Genomic DNA, 18,511 nt, shown 5'->3' on the forward strand with positions numbered 1-18,511 from the left:
ACAAGGAATCAGAAAGTTAACACTTTCAACCACACTATAGAATTCAGAGGGCTTCTTTGAAGTAGTTTTCTCAGGTGTCTTTGACTTTCTAAGTAATCTTTTCAGGCATAGTTTGTGACTTTCTTTTCCAGATTTCCTGGGTATTAGCACAGACATTTGATATGGTTGTCTGTCTATGCTTAAAAGTCTGTTTGCCTTTTGTTTTTGTTTTGTCACCTTAGTTCCAGCGACATCTCTGTATGGCCTGAGTGCCAGTGAAGACTTGAAAATGAACGGTTATTTGTGGCAAATGCTTCTTCCTCTGATTTTCATCACACAGCCACATCACAGAATGTCATAAACCTCAGAGTTCTGCTTTAGATGACGGACAAGCAAGGCACATAGCATTGCTTTTGAGTTTATAAAAGTCTTTCAATACGTCAGTATAAATCAAAACACTGTCATCTGGCATACAGATCCTGTAAGTTTTTTGTTAGTTGGTTAATTAGTCAGCTCTTTAAACTTTAATAACCTCTAAATGAAGAAAATGGACTATAGTATGTACAAGCTGACATTTTATAGAGTACCAAGATCTCTTCTCATATAGTGATGCTTCTATTATAAAAATACTAACTGTTTATTGGTAAAAATTCAAACATTACAGATATGTATGATATGGAACAAATCAGTATATAACTAAAAACATATCATACTATATACTTATTTCTGCAACTTTTTTCTTTTTTGGCTTATTGTATCCTAGACTTTTTTCTATGTAAACATACTTCTTTATGTTGGTTGTACAGTGTTGTTATTATATAGATACATGATTTATTTAATCACTTTTAATCAATACCCTGTTGATGAATATTTGGGTTATTTCTAATGTTTCTCTATTATTTTCTCACCAATGTTATAGCAAATATCCTACATATGTATAGATAAACTTTTGCAAATTTTTAAGTTTTGTTGAAGGTCAAATTCTGAAAAATGGAATTGCTAGATTAAAAGGTATAATTATTTGAAATTCTTGTGATTCTAACTCAGCTCTCGCTTCCCCCAAATATCAGTAGTAACAATTCTCCCATTTCAGAATACAAAGTGCCTATTTCTTCACACCCTTGCCAGCTCCGTCTTTCTTGGCATATTTTAGCTGTGACAATAATGTCCTGTCTGTGAAATCTAAACACCAAAGGAAGTCTGGTGTTTCCCAAATGCCCCAGACTGTAGATATGTACATGATTTTACTTCCTTTTCACAAGATATTTTACCAAAGATTGAATGAGAAGATTATGTCCCTTTTACTTACTGTCTGTTGGGTTCCTCATTGGATAAGATTGGGTATAATTGTTCACACAGTGTATTAACTGTGGACTAATAGAGGCACAATAATTTTCCACTGCTTTGATCTGAGATGGACCAGGAGACGAGTCTGTTCGAAAAATGGCTTGACAGTACTCGCGGCAGTTTGTGTGGTGGCCCGCATAACTGCAACAAACTGATCCCACTGGGGGAGAAAAGGAGAGGGCATTGAAATGGAAACAGCTATTTGCAAATATTAAATCATAATAACGATAGAACAATGCATGTCTTTTTGAATTTGAGAAATAAAACCATGCCACAGAGGACAAGTACTTAAAATCAGCACTACCGTAGGTATAGCCATGGTCACCAGTACAAAAAAGTCCCTATTGGCCAACTTATGGTTTAGTCAGTGGTTTTCAGCAGTAGCAACACTCGTATCATCCCCGTGGGAGAATCTGAATGCATATGGAAATGTCTCTGCTTTTCATCATGACTTGGGGACCACTGCTGCCATTTAGCACATGGAGGTCAGGGCTACTACATGCTCTGCAACGTACAGAACAGTCTCACACAGCCAAAGTGTCTCCCAAAACGCCAATAGTGCTCATGTTGAGAACTACTGAAGTGCCTTCTTTCCACCTTAGATCTGTGGAGATTTATAAACAAAGCAAAAAAAAAAACAACAAAAAAAACCCAAATAAAACAAAACCCCAAATGCCTCACATTTATAAAATAGGACCAGAAAAAAGTAAAGATATCAGGATCATTTCATAACTTTGACAATTATGTAACTGTATTTTGAAACACAAGCCTAAAAAAGTTCTACAATGTTTACACATCTGCAAGAATATGCCTAAACTGAAATAGTCTTCACCTCATGGTATGATATACTTCAATTTTGAAAAGTAAAACCTATATTTGATTCTGGATTTATGTATTTTTAAAAATCAAGAGGACCATTAAGGCATCTGGGGAGAGCTGCATGAGTGGCTGGGGGATACAGATGTGGGATTTGTAATGGAAAAGAGCAAGAGACACTCACAGAGAGGGCATGGGATCCGTGGGGAGCTGAAGAAACAAGGTAGAGGTGTGGCAGGAAAAGAGTAAGAGAAAGACAGAAAATCTCTGATAATTATTAGAGACAGTTATGGAGGAACCAAAATCAGATTTCTGGTGTATTCCACAGACCAGGTGATAAGCAGGGAATTCAGGCAATTTCTAGAAATAATAATAATGATGATAATGATAAAAATCATACACAAATTAACTAAACTGGGACTGAACTAATGCAGGGCAGGGCTCAGTTTCCTAGGCAAGGACACTGTTTCATACCTATTGTGCCATGTTACATTTTTCCCCCCAAGTTTTTGAACTGTTAACTACTACCAAACTTACTGTGTTCATTGACAAATCATTCATTTTCATCACAAAAAACTCCCCCACAATTATTAATGGTTACACTTATCACTATCAATGTCAATGAGGATAAAGTGGGGGTGGACAGGGAATGCTGAGGACAAGATAAAAGTGGGTGTTTATCTGCTGGTTCCCCATTATGCTGGCTTCCTCACCAGTGTGCGGGGACATAAGATTATGCGCCAGAGATTATCTGGGAAACCTTGAACTAAGTAAACCCTGATAAGAAAGGGTGGAAGATAAAATACAGATAACCAATGTTTCTTATTAAACTCTGATATACCCCACTGGCAAGCGAACCTAAACAACTCTTTGTTCCTCAGATGTGTTGCCTTCCTCTAACTGCTCTCACCGTTCCCTTCATCTGAAATGCCCTTCTTCCAATCTCCACCGTTAATGTCTTACCCACCCTTCAAGGCCCAGCTCAGGCACCAACTCCATGAAGTCACCTCTCAGCACCCCTGCTGAATGTGAGCCCTCTTTCCTCTGAACTTCCACAGCACTTTTATCAGTGACACTATCCCATATCCACCATGTCCCAGGGTGTTTGTGTACAGAGCGTGTCCCCTGTAGATGTGTATTTACCCAGCATCTGTGCAAGCAGACAATGAACATCTGCTGAATGAACTGAGAGGCAGCCCTTGGCAAGTGCACCATTATTACATCAGGTGGGAGTGTTTAACTTCTCTGAAAGTGAACCTACTAGAGGTGAGACACGATCTTCCTCTATACATCTAGCACCTGTATCTGCTTTGTAAATCTGCAATTAGGACATGGGAATGAATGGCCTGAACACTCCAGAGGAAAGTGCCTATCAGAATCCTGCTGGGCACATTCCTTTAGGTGGTTTACTAACAAGCCTACGTTGTAATACCAGGGTCTTGGCAATGTTTAAAACAGCTAAATCATATTCCATAAACTGTATTTTGTTCTTCGGACTGCTTGTATAACCATCAATAATATACTTACTTTCATTTCTGCTAATGCAATTGAATAGAGCATTCTGTAAATTAAAAACAAACAAACAAATTAACAACCATACTGAATTTCTAATTTTATTCCACTTTATGGTTATATGGAAATCAGGATATCACACCATTTAATTCTTCTTTAAATCCCATGAGCTTTTTGCAGATAGAGGTTTAATCCTTTCATCTTTGTACCCTGAGAATGGTGTCTGATACAGATTAGGTCTATCAGTTTGGTGTGCGTAAGTTCAATGAATGTTGAGTAAATAAATGAATGACAGATGCGAAGACATTTGACACATAGACTCTGCTCCCAGGAACTCATGAATGTAGTGGTGTGCTGGGATCAGTTTTCAAGGGGGTTGTTGGGGGGAAGGCTGATTTGCTGTATTTGCCGATGTTCATGGCATTAATACCCCCCTCATGCCTGCTTTCAAGTTAAAAACTCGTTTTCAAAATTTCTAAATATTTAGTAATCAGTTCTCCCTAGTTGGTAAGAGGCCAGTTCCAGCATATTACTGTATGGGGGTGTGACGGGAAGGATTTGGCGAGAGGGACTTCCATTGTAGAACAAGCAGGTTGTACAACCACAATTAACAAACCTCTTCAATGGCTCACCTATCCAATAAAGTTCACGTTCCTCAGTCTGGCATATCGAGCTTTTCTCTTATCTAGCCTCTGACTCTTCCCTCCCTTATGCAATTTATAATTTCTGAGATTGGCCATATATTTTATTTAAGGGAGTGACATGACCATATTTGGTCTTTCAAGACACCACTCCAGAAGTGGACCTAATAGGTGAGAAGAGAAATTAGAGATAGCAAAGCTAGCTGGGCTTTCCTGTTGTAGTTGTCCAGAATAGTGGTATAAAGGCCTGAGCTAAGACAGTAATTGAGGATCCAGAAAGGAGACTGATTTAAGATACATTTTGAAGGCAAATCATTAGGGCTTGATAGCCAATTATTGGTGGGAAATGGTGAGAAAGACAAATAAATAGACAATACCTCTTAGGTTTTTTAGTTTATATGTCTGGAAGGACTGTACTGGAAAAACAAACAAGACAAGAAAAATGTTTCTGTTTTGGGATGTGTGTGTGTGGTATTATGTAGCAGAAGGGTAGAGCTGAAGAGGAGGTTAAGAAGGGAGGTAGGGTAGCAATTAGTTTGGGTGATTGAAATGCCAAATGAACATCAAGAGTGTACACATCCAGGAGGGATTCAGGAGCACATAAAAGAAGCTATCAAAGTTGATTCTGGAGTTGTCATCACATAGGAGCAATGAAGCTATGGGAGTAGATCAGGTCTCATTCAGGTGACCTCTCAGAAGAATTGACTAGAGAGGAAACACACTAGCACTGGGAGACTAAATAGGAGTTATTCTCTTCCCCAAACTGTAATACAAAATATGATAAAACAAAACAATATACAAATGGAACATATCAAGGTTATATACTATCTTAAGCCAGTACTGCAGGACCTAATAGGTTTCGCTCTTTTTGGAGCTCATCAGCTGCAGGTAACGGCTCAATTTGATTCTGAAATATTGGGTTGGCCAAAAAGTTTGTTCGGTACCCCCTCCCCATAAGATGGCTCTAGTAGCGCTTAGCTGACTTTTAACTTCATTTGAAACAATTTTGTTAGATTGTATTGTGACAGCTGTCACATCGGTATGCATTTAACTTATCAAAATTGGTAAGTTTTTGTGTAGCCATTTAAATAATGAAGACGGAAGAAAATAAGTGACACTTTCGGCATATCATGCTTTATTATTTCAAAAAAGGTAAAAACACAACTGAAATGTAAAAAAAATGATCTTCACAGTGTATGGAGAAGGCGCTGTGACTGATCGAACATGCCAAAAGTGGTTTGTGAAGTTTTGTGCTGAAGATTTCTCTCTGGACGACGTTCCATGGTTGAGAAACCAGTTGAAGTTGACAGTGATCAAAAGGAGACATTAATTGGTAACAATCAACATTATACCACGTGGGAGATAGCCGACATATTCAAAATATCGAAATCAATAAAGTCACTGGTGAAAATGAAAAAAGTGTCTTTTGTTTTACGGAAAAAAGCACACAAACTTTTTGGTCAACCCAATAGTATACCTATATAGCATTTTACTATTTACCAAGCCTCCCATTCAGTCTTCTATTTACCATATTGTGACAATTCTCTGAGTTTCCTTAGCATTAGCTAAAAGAATCTTTACATTTAGGTCCTTGAAGGCTTTGCTGGGGCAAAGTACATGATTCTTTTTGCTAAAATCCCCCACAGCTGACCATCTCCTCTATTCTTAGAACCACTGCAGCGCAGGCCAATCACACTGCAGCTCAGGAGGCCTCTAGCTTTCCAGAGTCCTGCTGGTGCTGATATCCCTGTCATCCTGTCTCTAAATGGGCTTATTTTTTCATCTCTTTTTCTTTATGCTTTTTGTAATAAATCTAGAATCAAGGTTAACTGAGAGAAAAATGGAACACAAGAAAATTATGCGCCAAACACTGGCATCCAGGGGTAGGTCAAAGTGTATGGCAGGCTACCATTTATATTATAGGAGGGTAGAGGAGCGCTGTATGTATGTACATATTCACTTTTATATGCATAAAATATCTGTGGTAACTTAAGGAACTGAGTGGCTGCAGTACAAGAGAAGAAAAAAAGACTTTTGTTGTATAACATTTTGAATTTTGAACCATGGGAATATTTAAAAAATAAAACTTAACACATACCTGTACCCTTCTCTTATGCATTTAGCTGCATGTTGATAGGACAATGCTGACAGGACTGAGCCTAAAATTCTCAAGGCCCACCACCTTTGCTTTTGTGCTTCTTAGAGCCTCTTCTTAACATCCTGAGAGTCTTAATTATATCTTAGAATTCTCACAAACCAGAGCTCCAAGACAGTATATTATTTTAGTTTTGTTTAGCAACTGTTTAGTTTAAAAATTAAAGATTAAAGAGTCCTCATAAAAATATCTCCTAGTGACTTTCCTTCTCATAGTTTCTCATCTTCCTTAATGAAATAACATCAAATAACTGGACTGAAGACAGCTAGAAAGGAAGGAGAGAAATGAAAAGACATTTTTGAAAAGAATTGAAAGGAGGGCATAAAGAAGAATCGGTAAAAGAAGGAAGAAACAAATAAAAATACAAGTCTGATGACAAATTTGTAGCATTTTACTTCAGTGGGTCCTGAAGCAAATGGAAAGGTATTTATATTTATGGACATTATGTTAAGAGAATGGCAGGTAAGGTCTGACATAAAAGTACGATTGGATTTATCAACTTGAAACTAAAATTTGTCTCATCAGCCACTGCCAGGTCCCTGGAAATTCACCAGCCTCAGAGCATCTTGATGTTTATTATGTCATTCAGGAAAGAAAATAACTATCAACAGACAATTAAAAAAAAAAAGTAACTCATGGAAAACATGAGTTAGTTTTTACTTTAGTTCTAATCAGCCAGCGTGCTACTCGTATACTGATGGTTTACAGCCAGCATTTGTTTTGATTATAGGTGCCTACAGTATTCCAGTTGTGAAATAAATTTTAAGTATCAACCCTGGTTCTAGCATGACACATTCATGAACCTAGGTGGCCTGACCAATACTTCTAGGTGGGCCAAGGACGAAGCCTATGAAAATGTATGGAGAACCTGGAAATGAGCATGTTCATAACACTTAAACATCAGTTATCAAGCCACTGGTTGATTCTAGTGGCTGCAACAAACAGGTGTGATTCTGAAAGAAGTACTCTTAAGCAGGAAGTATTCTTTCTCAAGTACTGGTCAGAATAAGAGAGCCGTACAGCTGGGAGATCAATAGTCAAATCTATCCACAGCAGAAACCCCCTCCAGAATAGGTGAATCCAGTAAGCCTTTGCCTGAAGGTTTCCAGTGACAGGAAGTTCTCTTTTTCTTGGAATATCTCATTCCATTTTTAACACAAGTACAGTTCCTCTTCTACTGAAATGTCAGACTAGTATTTGGCTCTTTCTCTTCTAGTTCCCTAGAGAAGCAATTTTCAAAACCCTGCTCTCTACTTTTTTCTATGCTTTTTCTTACACAGAGTTTCCTTTCACTCTTGAAAATCAAAGGTAACTTCACAGTTGACTTTGAGCATGGTATCTTCTCCTCTTCTTCAGTCCTGTATTCCTAACTACCTCTGAGATACAGGTCTTCACATTTAAAAAGACTTAACATTCAACTTCAATTTCTTTAAGCTACCTTCCCAATGGATATGCTATTGTTGTAGTATATTTTTTTCTTGGTAAAACAACTCAAGGCGTGCTCTCCCTCCTGGGAACACCCACGCCTTTCTTCCCCTATGGGAATGCATCTCCTAAATTCTAAGGGTTCCCATCAGACTTGCAACAAGGGAATTTATGGATGGCGGCAGACCTTTCCAGGGTACCCCTGAACCTGTCTCCAAGGCCCCCTTTTTTTCCTGACTTTTCAGTGAGCCAAAGCAGCCCCACCTGGGCTCATTTCTTTTCTATAACATTTCCAGAGAGCCAAACAGCCCTGCCTGGGCTCACTCCTGTTGTCTCTTCTATCCTAAGTTCTTCCTCGTTCACTGTTTCCAGCTTTAATAAATGTACTATCAAAATAAAAATTAAAAACCTCAAAAATACATTACTGTTTTGAACAATCTGAGTGTGTTGACTTACCCACTTTGTATTGTCATCATTCTCTTTTTCTTTTGCATTTCTAATAATTACAGCTATTTTAGAGCTTCCTTCAGAGGATGACTTCTGCAAAGGGTCTAATAATGGCGATTCTCAGTTTTTGTTGTCTGGAAATATCTTAATTGTCCTCTTCCTTGACATTTTTTTGCCGAACATGGAATTCTAAATTACGTTATTTTCTTTCAGAACGGTTTAGATATACCCTTCTATTATTTCTGGCTTTCTCTGTTGCTATTGTGAAATCAGCTGTTGGTCTCCTTTAAAAGCAATGCCCTTTTTTTCTGATTGCTTTTAAGATCTTTGGCAGCCCTGGCTAAGTAGCTCAATTGGTTAGAACATCATCCCAAAACTCCAAGGTTGCAGGTTTGATCCCTGGTCAGGGCATATACAAGAAACAACCAATGAATGCATAAATAAGTGGAAGAGCAAACTGATGTTTCTCTCTCCCCCTAAATATCAGTAATTGGCTATGATGTGTGTCTATAATACATGAATTTTAAAAATCCTGCTGGGGATTTGTTGGGTTGCTTTAAACATTGAATCTGTTCCATATTTTTTCTTCTAGTATCTAATTTCCACCCTCCATTTCTCTTAAACTCTCTTTCAGTTTTTCCTATTCCATATAATTTCTTCAGTTATATCTCCCAATTCACTAATAACTGTTTTTATATTTTCCTTAATATCATCTCCTATATTCAATCCATCATCACAAATCCTGTGCATGGAGTCTGTCTTCAATTCTCTAATTTATTTCTGAATATGTGACTCTATTAATATCGCCCTAGTTTGGGGCCTCATCTGTTTTTAGCTAAGGTTTGGGGAGACTTAAAACTTAGTCTGCACACAACTAAGACTTCAAGTTTCTAAAATATTGGACTTGATTTTATTATGTTTATCTCCTATTACAGAATCTTCATTATCTCTCCAAAATATTGAGCCCTAAAATATCATCTTTCTAGGATCTGATCCGACCTGGCCTATAAAAACAGTCTTTTTAGCTCCAAATAGGCCTATCATCTTTTTGACCCCTGTACAAGCCTTGTAAATTTCTGCTAACATGCTTTTGATCCAGTCTCCTTACCCAAATTCTACCAATCTGCTCAGGCCTCTCTATTTTGCAAAGTTTTCCCTGGTAACTCCCAACACGCTCACTTTGCTTTCTAATTTCTCTGAGCTCTTGTGTGAGCAGTATATATTTTAATTATCTTGACTCAATTAGATATAACTCCTTAATATCTGAAGTTAAACTTCAGAATTCTATCGTAGGTCTGATGCCAAAGTTTATGCTCTTTCAAACCTATAAAATGGCCCTCAGCATTCAATAAATATTTACTGAATTGCATAAGAAACCAGATGCTGTAAAATCAGACACAACGTCTTAAATTTAGCTTGACTAAAAAAAACGAAACAAAACCAAAACCTAGAATCTTAAATGGCATTAAAAATTTTTAGCTTTGCCCTGGCTGGTGTGGCTCAGTGGATTGACTGCTGGCCTATGAACCAAAGGGTCACCAGTTTGATTCCCAGTCTAGGGCACATGTCTGGGCTGCAGGCCAGGTCCCCAGTAGGTGGCGCATGAGAGGCAACCACACAGCCATGTTTCTCTCCCTCCCTCATTCCCTCCCTCTTTCTAAAACTAAGTAAATAAATACAATCTTTAAATAAATAGATAAAATGAAAATTTTAACTTTAAGCCCTGGCCAGGTAGCTTGGTTAGAGCATCATCCTGATTTGCCAAGGCTGTGGGTTCAATCGCTGGTCAGGGCACATATAACAAGCAGCCAATGACTGTGTAAATAAGTGGGACAACAAAAAACTGCCGCTTCTCTCTAAAAAAAATTTGTAAGAAAATAAAAGTTCATGAGTCTAAATATGGAAATATTTTTGCCACTTAAGAGTAACATTTTTCTCTCTTAAGAATGACACTATTATAATAAAAGTAAAAAATAAAAATAACTTTATTGATATAACTAAATTTCTTAGGAAATCCCCTCAAAAGGGTTTCTGCATCAGCTTACCAGCAAAGATAAACATTAGCTCCTTTGAACATAATTACTCACTCTCTGAATCTCTAATCAAACTACACAAAACCCTCCTTCAGGGTAAATGCTAATCCCTAAAATTGTAGGCCTAAAGGAGTAGCTTACACATCTAGAAGAGCGCCCCAGAGACCATTCTAGTGTTAAGGAAAAGATATTACAAGCCCAGTTTAATAAATTATTCCAATGTTGATAAATAACCAATCCAGTTAAAACAGGCTGCACTATACCAAACTTACCCAATTCACTTTATGACAAAAAGCATTATCTCTTGACTAAACAACAATCATGAAAGTGACTGTTATGTGGGGTTGATAATGAAGAACCTTCTTTCTGTACTCAAAGTACTCTCACCTCTCTTTTTATTTATAAATAAAATATAAGAAATGCAAACTGAGTCTTAAACTATCTTGAATAATTTATAGGTTCAACTTTTTATATGTATAAAAGAACCTTCCTGGTATGCAGCTTTTTAGAAAATAGTTGCTTAATTCTAACCCAAATGAGAGGATAGACTGAGAAAAGTAAACTACTCTTAGTATTTCTCCCATAGGACAGTGTTTATCTCTCTTACCTTTCCTGTCCCGTCCTTCATCAACACATACTGGCAGACTTCCTAGGGCAATGCAGAAATCCAGACAAGAGAAGGAAGCACACTAAAATAATGGAGGACAGGCTACAGGAGATGGACAGTGTCAGACATCATGTGGGAGAAAAGAAGGAATTATCACAGTTAGCCACTTTGTTCAAGAGAAACTACAACCAGTTATTTCAAAGGTAGAGAAATAAGGTGAGGGGGGGGGATCTTTTACTTCTTTGTAGCAAGGCTCCTTTCAATAAGGACAGAGGATAGTTGCAGTTAATTTGGAAATCTGTCTTCAGATGAACAGACATAAGTTAGCAAATAGTACAAAGAGACAAAAGGTAAATAAGATTCTCCAATGTAAAAATATTAATCAAGAGATATAATTATAAGCGTTGAGAAAAGAAAAAATATATCAGGACATAACCTAGAAGCAGTAAAGAAAGTTAGTCTATCTTTTTTCTCCAAGAGAACACACACTATTAAAAGCAATAGGAATTTTAATGTTTATATATAAAAATGATGAATGAAGCATATGCATGTAAGTATCCTCAATTACATGGTCTCATACTATGGAAAACAGTAATACTGTCACATTTAACCATGGAGTTCTACAAATAGAACAAAGTAGTCCCAATAAGGAGCCTTTTCACACTAGGGACAATCTTCTGTACATATTTGCATGGTATGAAACACCTCCTTTACCCCTGACCTAATAACTTCCCCACCTAGAGATACCACAGTGCTTAAAATACCACCTGAAAGACAAGAGTCCTTCAGATTTAATGCAGCCTTTGTAAGTTAGTACTTCACATTCCCCTCTCCCCTTGCAAATGCCAGACCCTAGAAAAATTTAAAGCTATTCACACTAGCAATATGATTTGGTTTCTTTGATTAGAGGTCATTTATAAAAATGGATACCTAGATGGGTCAATGGATAGGAAAAGGGAAAAAGAAAATATGGAACCTAAGAAAAACTATTTTACAACTTTGGATACAACCAGTTGCTTTGTTATGAAAGCATTATAGGTTAAATCCTCTGTATATGTGATTTAGGCATGTCTTTAAAATTAATGCTTAATTTCAACAAAAGTCAACTAAAGTCATAACATTTCTAAACAAGGCAAATGACATTTTTGTCAAGGCTATATTTTCTCTAAAGTAAAAGCCAATTTATGTAAGAATAAGTGTATTTTAAAATATAAGTGATTCTATCAATTCTGATAACATCTGAATAGTCTATCCAGATTTGTTAAATAAAATACATACCTCATATTCTTTTCTGCAAACTTTGGATATATCATTTTTTGAAGATGCCTAAAAGACAACAAATTTCTCCATTAATTTTATTATATATGCTCTTCAGCACAGAATAAGAACAGGAAAACCGTATGTTCAAATAGTTTAAAGTTCCTCATATACAAGAAACACAGTTCATGCAATTTCTCTAAAACAAACATCAGCCCCAGAACTTACCAGATATGCTGGAACTTCACTCTAACTTTTTATGGCTTTAATCTCACATAATAACACAGTCCTTTTGTTATTTCAGAAACTAGATAACTTTGAAGGAAGTAGAAGACTTTTTTTTAGCTGAATTTCACTCTGCAGCAAATTTTCTTGTGAAGCTCTGCCAAGATATTTATATTTTGCTTTGTCTTTAACCCTTCATATTGTAAGTTCTCATATTAACTTTTCATCAGAAAAAAATCCATATATAAAAAGGGGGAGCAACTAAAGAGGAAAGGCTATGTCTGGCAATTAACAAAAGGTTTTTTTATGTAATTCTCTTAACAAGTTAATGGAGATACTATTTCCTCTACAGATGAAGACACTGATGCTCAGAGAAATAGCAAGTTTTGACCACATTAAATATGCACTTTCTATGTAAAACAAGCCAAAACAAATCTGCTGAGGGGTGGTTATTCTTCCACATGATTATCAGTCTCTATTTAGAGATGCAGTTTTAGGGCCATGGGCTCTGGTCTCCTGTTCTATTGCTTAAGTTCATATAGTTTTGAATAGGCCAGCTGATGAGGATGGGGAGGGCAAGACACAGAATGAACAGGCTACTGTTATACGTCCCACCAGATCCATTATAGTTACAATCCTCCACAACTCAGCTTCACCTTAATGCCTGGAGGAGAGTAGCAGATTGCTAGGTTGTGTACTACCCAAAAGAGTGTTGCAGTGGTATGTATGAAAGTCAAGGGGATACTATGTCTCACACACTCCTGTCCAGAGGCCAGTCACTAGCAGAAAATGAGAGAAGGCTTTCACTGTGGTTTCAGGTCCACCTAAACTTCTGAGTTAAGTCTACTTCCACCACTTGGAGTATGAGGAAACACACCAGTTTTCCAACAACACTGAGGAACCACTATGAAAATATACATAAAGAGGAAGAACTCAGGGGCCTAACCTGAATTCGACCAGAGATATACCAACTCAAAAAGAAGTAATAATTCACTGTAGGAATCATGTTCACCTTAGGAGCAAAAAAGGGATATAAGAACACACTCAGGGTAAACCCAGGATGAAAGACAAAAAAATATGATGAAAGCAAAATAAGCCAACTGTATCAACTGCTCTCATCCGGGTATACCTCAAATTCACATGACCATTTGGAGTCACTCAGCACTGACTGAGGATGACCATAGGCAAAGTACGAAAGACCTCAATTCCTATATTTTTTTCTTTGTTTTTAATTTCTTGATTACAGTTGACATACAATATTATATTAGTCAGGTATACAACATAGTGATTAGACACTTATATAATTTATGAATATTCTCTTTGTGTGGCACAGGGAAGTTGAGAAAGAATAAGAGAGGACTTATGGTCTTGATGCAACAGCCATAACTGAAGAAGCAGCAAGTCTAAAGGGAAGGGGTCTATACAAAAAATGTTAAATTTGCAGCTTTTGTGGGTCACCTCTCCAAAGGTATAAGGTTGGCAAGGATCAAGAAATATGCACAGCTAAAACCCAAACTGCAATCCATGCTTTTTAAGAGCATGATTGTCCAGTATTACCTGCTTGCATGCCTGTCGACACTCCAAGGTAATAGCCAGCTCACAGCAGCCTAAGCCAACCCAGCCATCAGATTTCTTAAACACACCTTAAAAACAAAATGTTCAAATGTTTTGGTTATAAGCAGTGAGGAACACAAAGAGCATGCCAAACTGGTTCATGGATACCACAAAAAAATCAAAGTGGGTGTCCACAGGAAAACTACCTCAGACAAAAGGGCCTCAAAATTATTAAGCCCCACCCCTCAGCCTTACTCTCAATGCTATCAGTCTTCTCAGAGGCCCTCAGGGCATGCGAGCAGGGACCCCAAAAAACCTAGAATTATCTTCTGGAGGGCAGGCCCCTTGTAGTACAGGCTTCCCCAACTAGGTGAGTGTTCTAGTATCAGTGTATCAGCTGGTATCGTTGTGAGTGGTCGTGTTAGACTTCAGTGAATTTTTTTTTGAAGACTCTTTCAATGAATTAGCCCATTTCATGGTGGGTGATTTACGAGCGCACCTGCCCACACCATGCCTAGTGTTCCAGTAGTTTTTGACCAAAAATGGTATGACCCCTGTGCCCCACGCTCCCTATTTACCCAATCTTGCCCTGAGCGTCTTTTTTTTGTGTTTCCCCAGATGGAAAAAGTCCTCAAAGGGAAACGTTTTGCCAAGGTGGAAGACATGAAACAAAACATGGCAGAAACACTAAAAGCCATCAAAATCGACAAATTCAAAAACAGTTTTGCACAGTGGAAAAAACGTCTTAATAGGTGTACTGCATCAAATGGATAGTACTTTGAAGGTGACTGCAGTTTAAACATGTAAGAATAAACACACAATTTTTAATAAATAAATTCCATTTTGGGGGGGTTGCTCCTCATAATCTCACAATTATCAGGTCCTTTGTTTTTGTTCTCATCTCCCTGCCTCCTTAAACCCTCTCATCCTCACTCGTGGGCAGGTAGCTTCTGTAAAGGACGTGCAGGTTCAGGACGGCAAGGAGAGGCCTTCCTCACCTTTAGACTGTGAAGCAGGGGCAAAGATTCCAATTTAACTTAACAAACAAAAAAGGGCACAGATAGTACTGAATTCAAATATATTAAATACATATAGTAGTGTAAAACCCTCAATGCCATTTAAAAACTAAAAACAGTAAACAGACAGAAATCTCTCCTGTGAGCCAGGATTGGCTTTAATGGGTTTAGTTCATCACTGGGCAAAAATGTCTCTTCTAGTTCAGTTTATGTACAGCAGCTATCTCTCCAACCAAGTCACTGTGCTACCAAGAGGTATCATTGTATCACTTTTCAGAAAATTATACAAAGTGCTTTAATGTAGCCCTGGCTGGGTGGTTCAGTTGGTTGGAGTGTCGTCCAGTACACCAAAAAGGTTGCGGGTTCCATCCCCAGTCGGAGAGTGTACAGAAGGCAATCGACTGATATTTTACTCTTTCTCTCCCCCCACCTTCCTTTCTCTCTAAAATTAATAAACATATCCTTGGGTGAGGATTTTTTAAAAGAGTGTTTTAATGTATTTTTAGATCTTTTTTGCAATCAAATGTTAATGAATGATTCCTAGGATAAAATTAGGAGATGTAAGTAATAATTATGAAAATAAGAAAAAGATTTATGCTTGTAGGCATGCTGCAAATTCTTTATTTCCTTTAAAAAATGTTTTATGTTGCTTCCATGTAATACATACGTCTTCAAATCTATATATACATTAAGTTAGATTATTATTTACATTTGAAAAAAGTATCAGGGATTCAGGGCAATAGGTATCATAGTTCTCCAGATAACTACTAGTTATTTGCAGTTAATCCAATCATGCTTTTAAAAAATGAAACAAACAAACGAAAGCAAGTAAGTGGCTAACAGACAAAGCTCTCAAAATAAAGGGTGGGGCAAAAGTAGATTCACAGTTGTGAGTATACAAAATACAGTTTATTGCTGCATTATTCTCCATACAAACTGTAAACCTACTTTTGCCCCACTCGATAATATAAACCACCTCAATTGTTATAATTAGCTAAAAATACTGAGTACTGTAAGCTGCTGTATCCCTACATGTTTTAAGAGTTAAAAGGGCAATAGACTACCATCTAACTCCATTGTCTCATACAGTTTCCTTTTTGTCTTTGCTGTTTGCTATTCAGACTCACCCACATTTTAGATGTAACTTTGAATAAATCAATGTAGGTCATAAACTCTGTGAAATTTTATACCATAATACAGTATGCGCTGCTGTTTCCTCTTAGAAAATATTACATTTTTCAACATTTGCTCAAACTCTACTGCACAAAGCACTCAGGTATTCTCTGGACTAGGAAATAGATAAAATATATAGCTTATTCCATTATGGAGATAATGGTGATTATTTTTGGTAAAAATAATGTGCATGTATATATATGCATATGTATGTGTGTATACATGTATATATGCATACATACATACATGTATAATTACAGGACATTAGATAAAGGGATCATTAGGAAAAACGGTAAGGATGTGGGCAATTCCAAGAGGACAGTATGTTTGAAATATAAACTTCAAACTGTATGACAGCCTTTATAGTTCAGAGATACATAAAGCATACTCCCGTTTTTTCAAGGCACTGACTTTAACTAGGATTGGCAAATAAGCTTTAATTCTAGGAGACCATGAATGCCAGGCTAGGGAATCTGGCTTTTATTCCAGTGGAAATTGATAACTCTCGAGGGATTTTTTTTTTTTTAAGGGCTTGGGAGGATAGCTACGATGTGTTGAAATGCCAGTCACAAGTTTATTGCAATATTCTACCCCAAGAATATAATAAGAAAGGCCTCAACTAAAAGTAGTGAAGACAGATGCAAGAAGCAGAGAGTCAATGGAGCTAAAAGGAAAATGCAGCCAACTACTTGGTTTCCAGTAGTGTCATTCACATGACAGGCAGTTATAAAATGAGTTTGGCCCTGACTGGTATGGCTCAGTGGATTGAGTGTTGGCCTGCGAACCAAAAGCCCTGACTGGTTTGATTCCTGGTCAGGGCGCATGCCTGGGTTGCGGGCTAAGTCCCCTTTTAGGGGCATGAGAGAGGTGACCGATCGCTGTCTCTCGTGCATTGATGTTTTTCTCTCTCTTTCTCCTTCCTTTCCCCTCTCTCTAAAAATAAATATGTAAAAATCTTAAAAAAAAAAAAAAGAAAAGAAAAGGATGAGTTTGGTTTTGGGTTTGTACTTCAGATACCACCTGGATGTAGAAATCTAGATAGAGAGGTCTAGAAGTCACAAACAATGACCTTGGATTTGAAAGTTATCTTCCCAGAGCTGATAAGTTAGCAAGGCGGGTGTGGAGAGAGAAAGGAAGACTGCACAGAGGAATAACCAGAGTCCTTAGGCAGGGGTTGCAGGGGACTGGGGTGGGGGGTGGGTTGAGAGGAGAAAGGTAAGAAAGGTTAAGGTGCAGTCACAGGAGGTAATGGTTAATATCAAATGTGGCCCTGACTGGTATGGCTCAGTGGGTTGAGAGTCGTCAGTTAGGGCACATGCCTGGGTTTGAGACCAAGTCACCCACTGGGGGTGAGCGAGCAGCAAGTGATTGGTGTTATCCTCTCCCTCTCTTTCTCTCTCCTTAACTCTCTCTCTAAAAATAAGTAAATAAAATCTAAAAAAAAATATATCAAATGTCACAGGGCAGTCAAAGACTGTGAGTACTGAGAAAAAGCTTTAAGATTTAGGAACTAAGAGATCCTGGTGATCTTTTAAAACCAGTTTCAATAGAATGAAGGGTAGAAGAGTACAAAGTTAAGTATTGAGTGAACGAGAATAAAGTATATTTGAAAATTTAGGTGCCTACAGGAAGGAGAGGATGTAAACTCAAGGGTATACATTAAGTTATAGGACTATAACACAGATTTTACAATAAGTTTTAAAAATAAAGTGCTAAGTGTTACACTTCTATTACTTACCTGGCAAAGATGAATTCATACAACTCCAAATTTCAACCTAAAATTGTAATCACCAAAAGGCTTTTATGTAGATAACCAGTTCCTAAATATGACACTTAATTTCTACAAAAATTATGTACAGATGATTTGATTATGTTTGTATCTATACAGTCAATGTTCTAGGACTATATGAGTATCAACGAGCTATTTGGGCCGGGGGGGGGGACATATGCAAGATATTGCTTGCTCTTTTTCCATCTCCCCAACTAATAGCACTGAAAGTTAGCCTGGTTATTCAGGATGCTTACTGTAACCGTTACTTCTAAGTACAAAGACAAAAGTGTCTGTAAAGTGGCTAAAGGAAAATGTATCAGTCAGAACTGTGTGATCACCACTCCCTCCCTCCCCTTCAAACAATGTAAGCTGCCATATCTAAAGAGGCTGTCTCATGGCAAGCTCAGATTTTTGTGGCCTGGTTCACGAGCATCCTAAACACTGAGGGTCAAGCATTAGAGACATTTTAAGTTACACGATTCAGACAGGCAAGCAATACATCTGTTGTATACCAGAAAATGGGAAGACAGGAAAAATGAAAGGTCACACATTT

The 18,511-nt window shown here is 37.5% G+C and overlaps 1 protein-coding gene across 1 annotated transcript in view; it reads right to left on the minus strand.

The window, feature by feature from the left end:
* RECK (reversion inducing cysteine rich protein with kazal motifs) overlaps nucleotides 1-18,511 on the minus strand; it is a 64,409-nt gene that overhangs the window by 29,151 nt on the left and 16,747 nt on the right. The window contains exons 4-8 of the mRNA XM_054584664.1: nucleotides 17,926-17,962; nucleotides 14,002-14,087; nucleotides 12,241-12,288; nucleotides 3,670-3,703; nucleotides 1,289-1,486 (exon numbers count right to left, since the gene is read on the minus strand). Of these exons, the coding sequence (XP_054440639.1) occupies nucleotides 1,289-1,486; nucleotides 3,670-3,703; nucleotides 12,241-12,288; nucleotides 14,002-14,087; nucleotides 17,926-17,962 (403 nt within the window). The remainder of the gene's footprint in view (nucleotides 1-1,288; nucleotides 1,487-3,669; nucleotides 3,704-12,240; nucleotides 12,289-14,001; nucleotides 14,088-17,925; nucleotides 17,963-18,511) is intronic.

This window comes from Pteronotus mesoamericanus, unplaced genomic scaffold (genome assembly GCF_021234165.1).
Source record: "Pteronotus mesoamericanus isolate MK-2021 breed Mesoamerican mustached bat unplaced genomic scaffold, CSHL_Meso_final contig_78, whole genome shotgun sequence".
Taxonomy (NCBI): domain Eukaryota; kingdom Metazoa; phylum Chordata; class Mammalia; order Chiroptera; family Mormoopidae; genus Pteronotus; species Pteronotus mesoamericanus.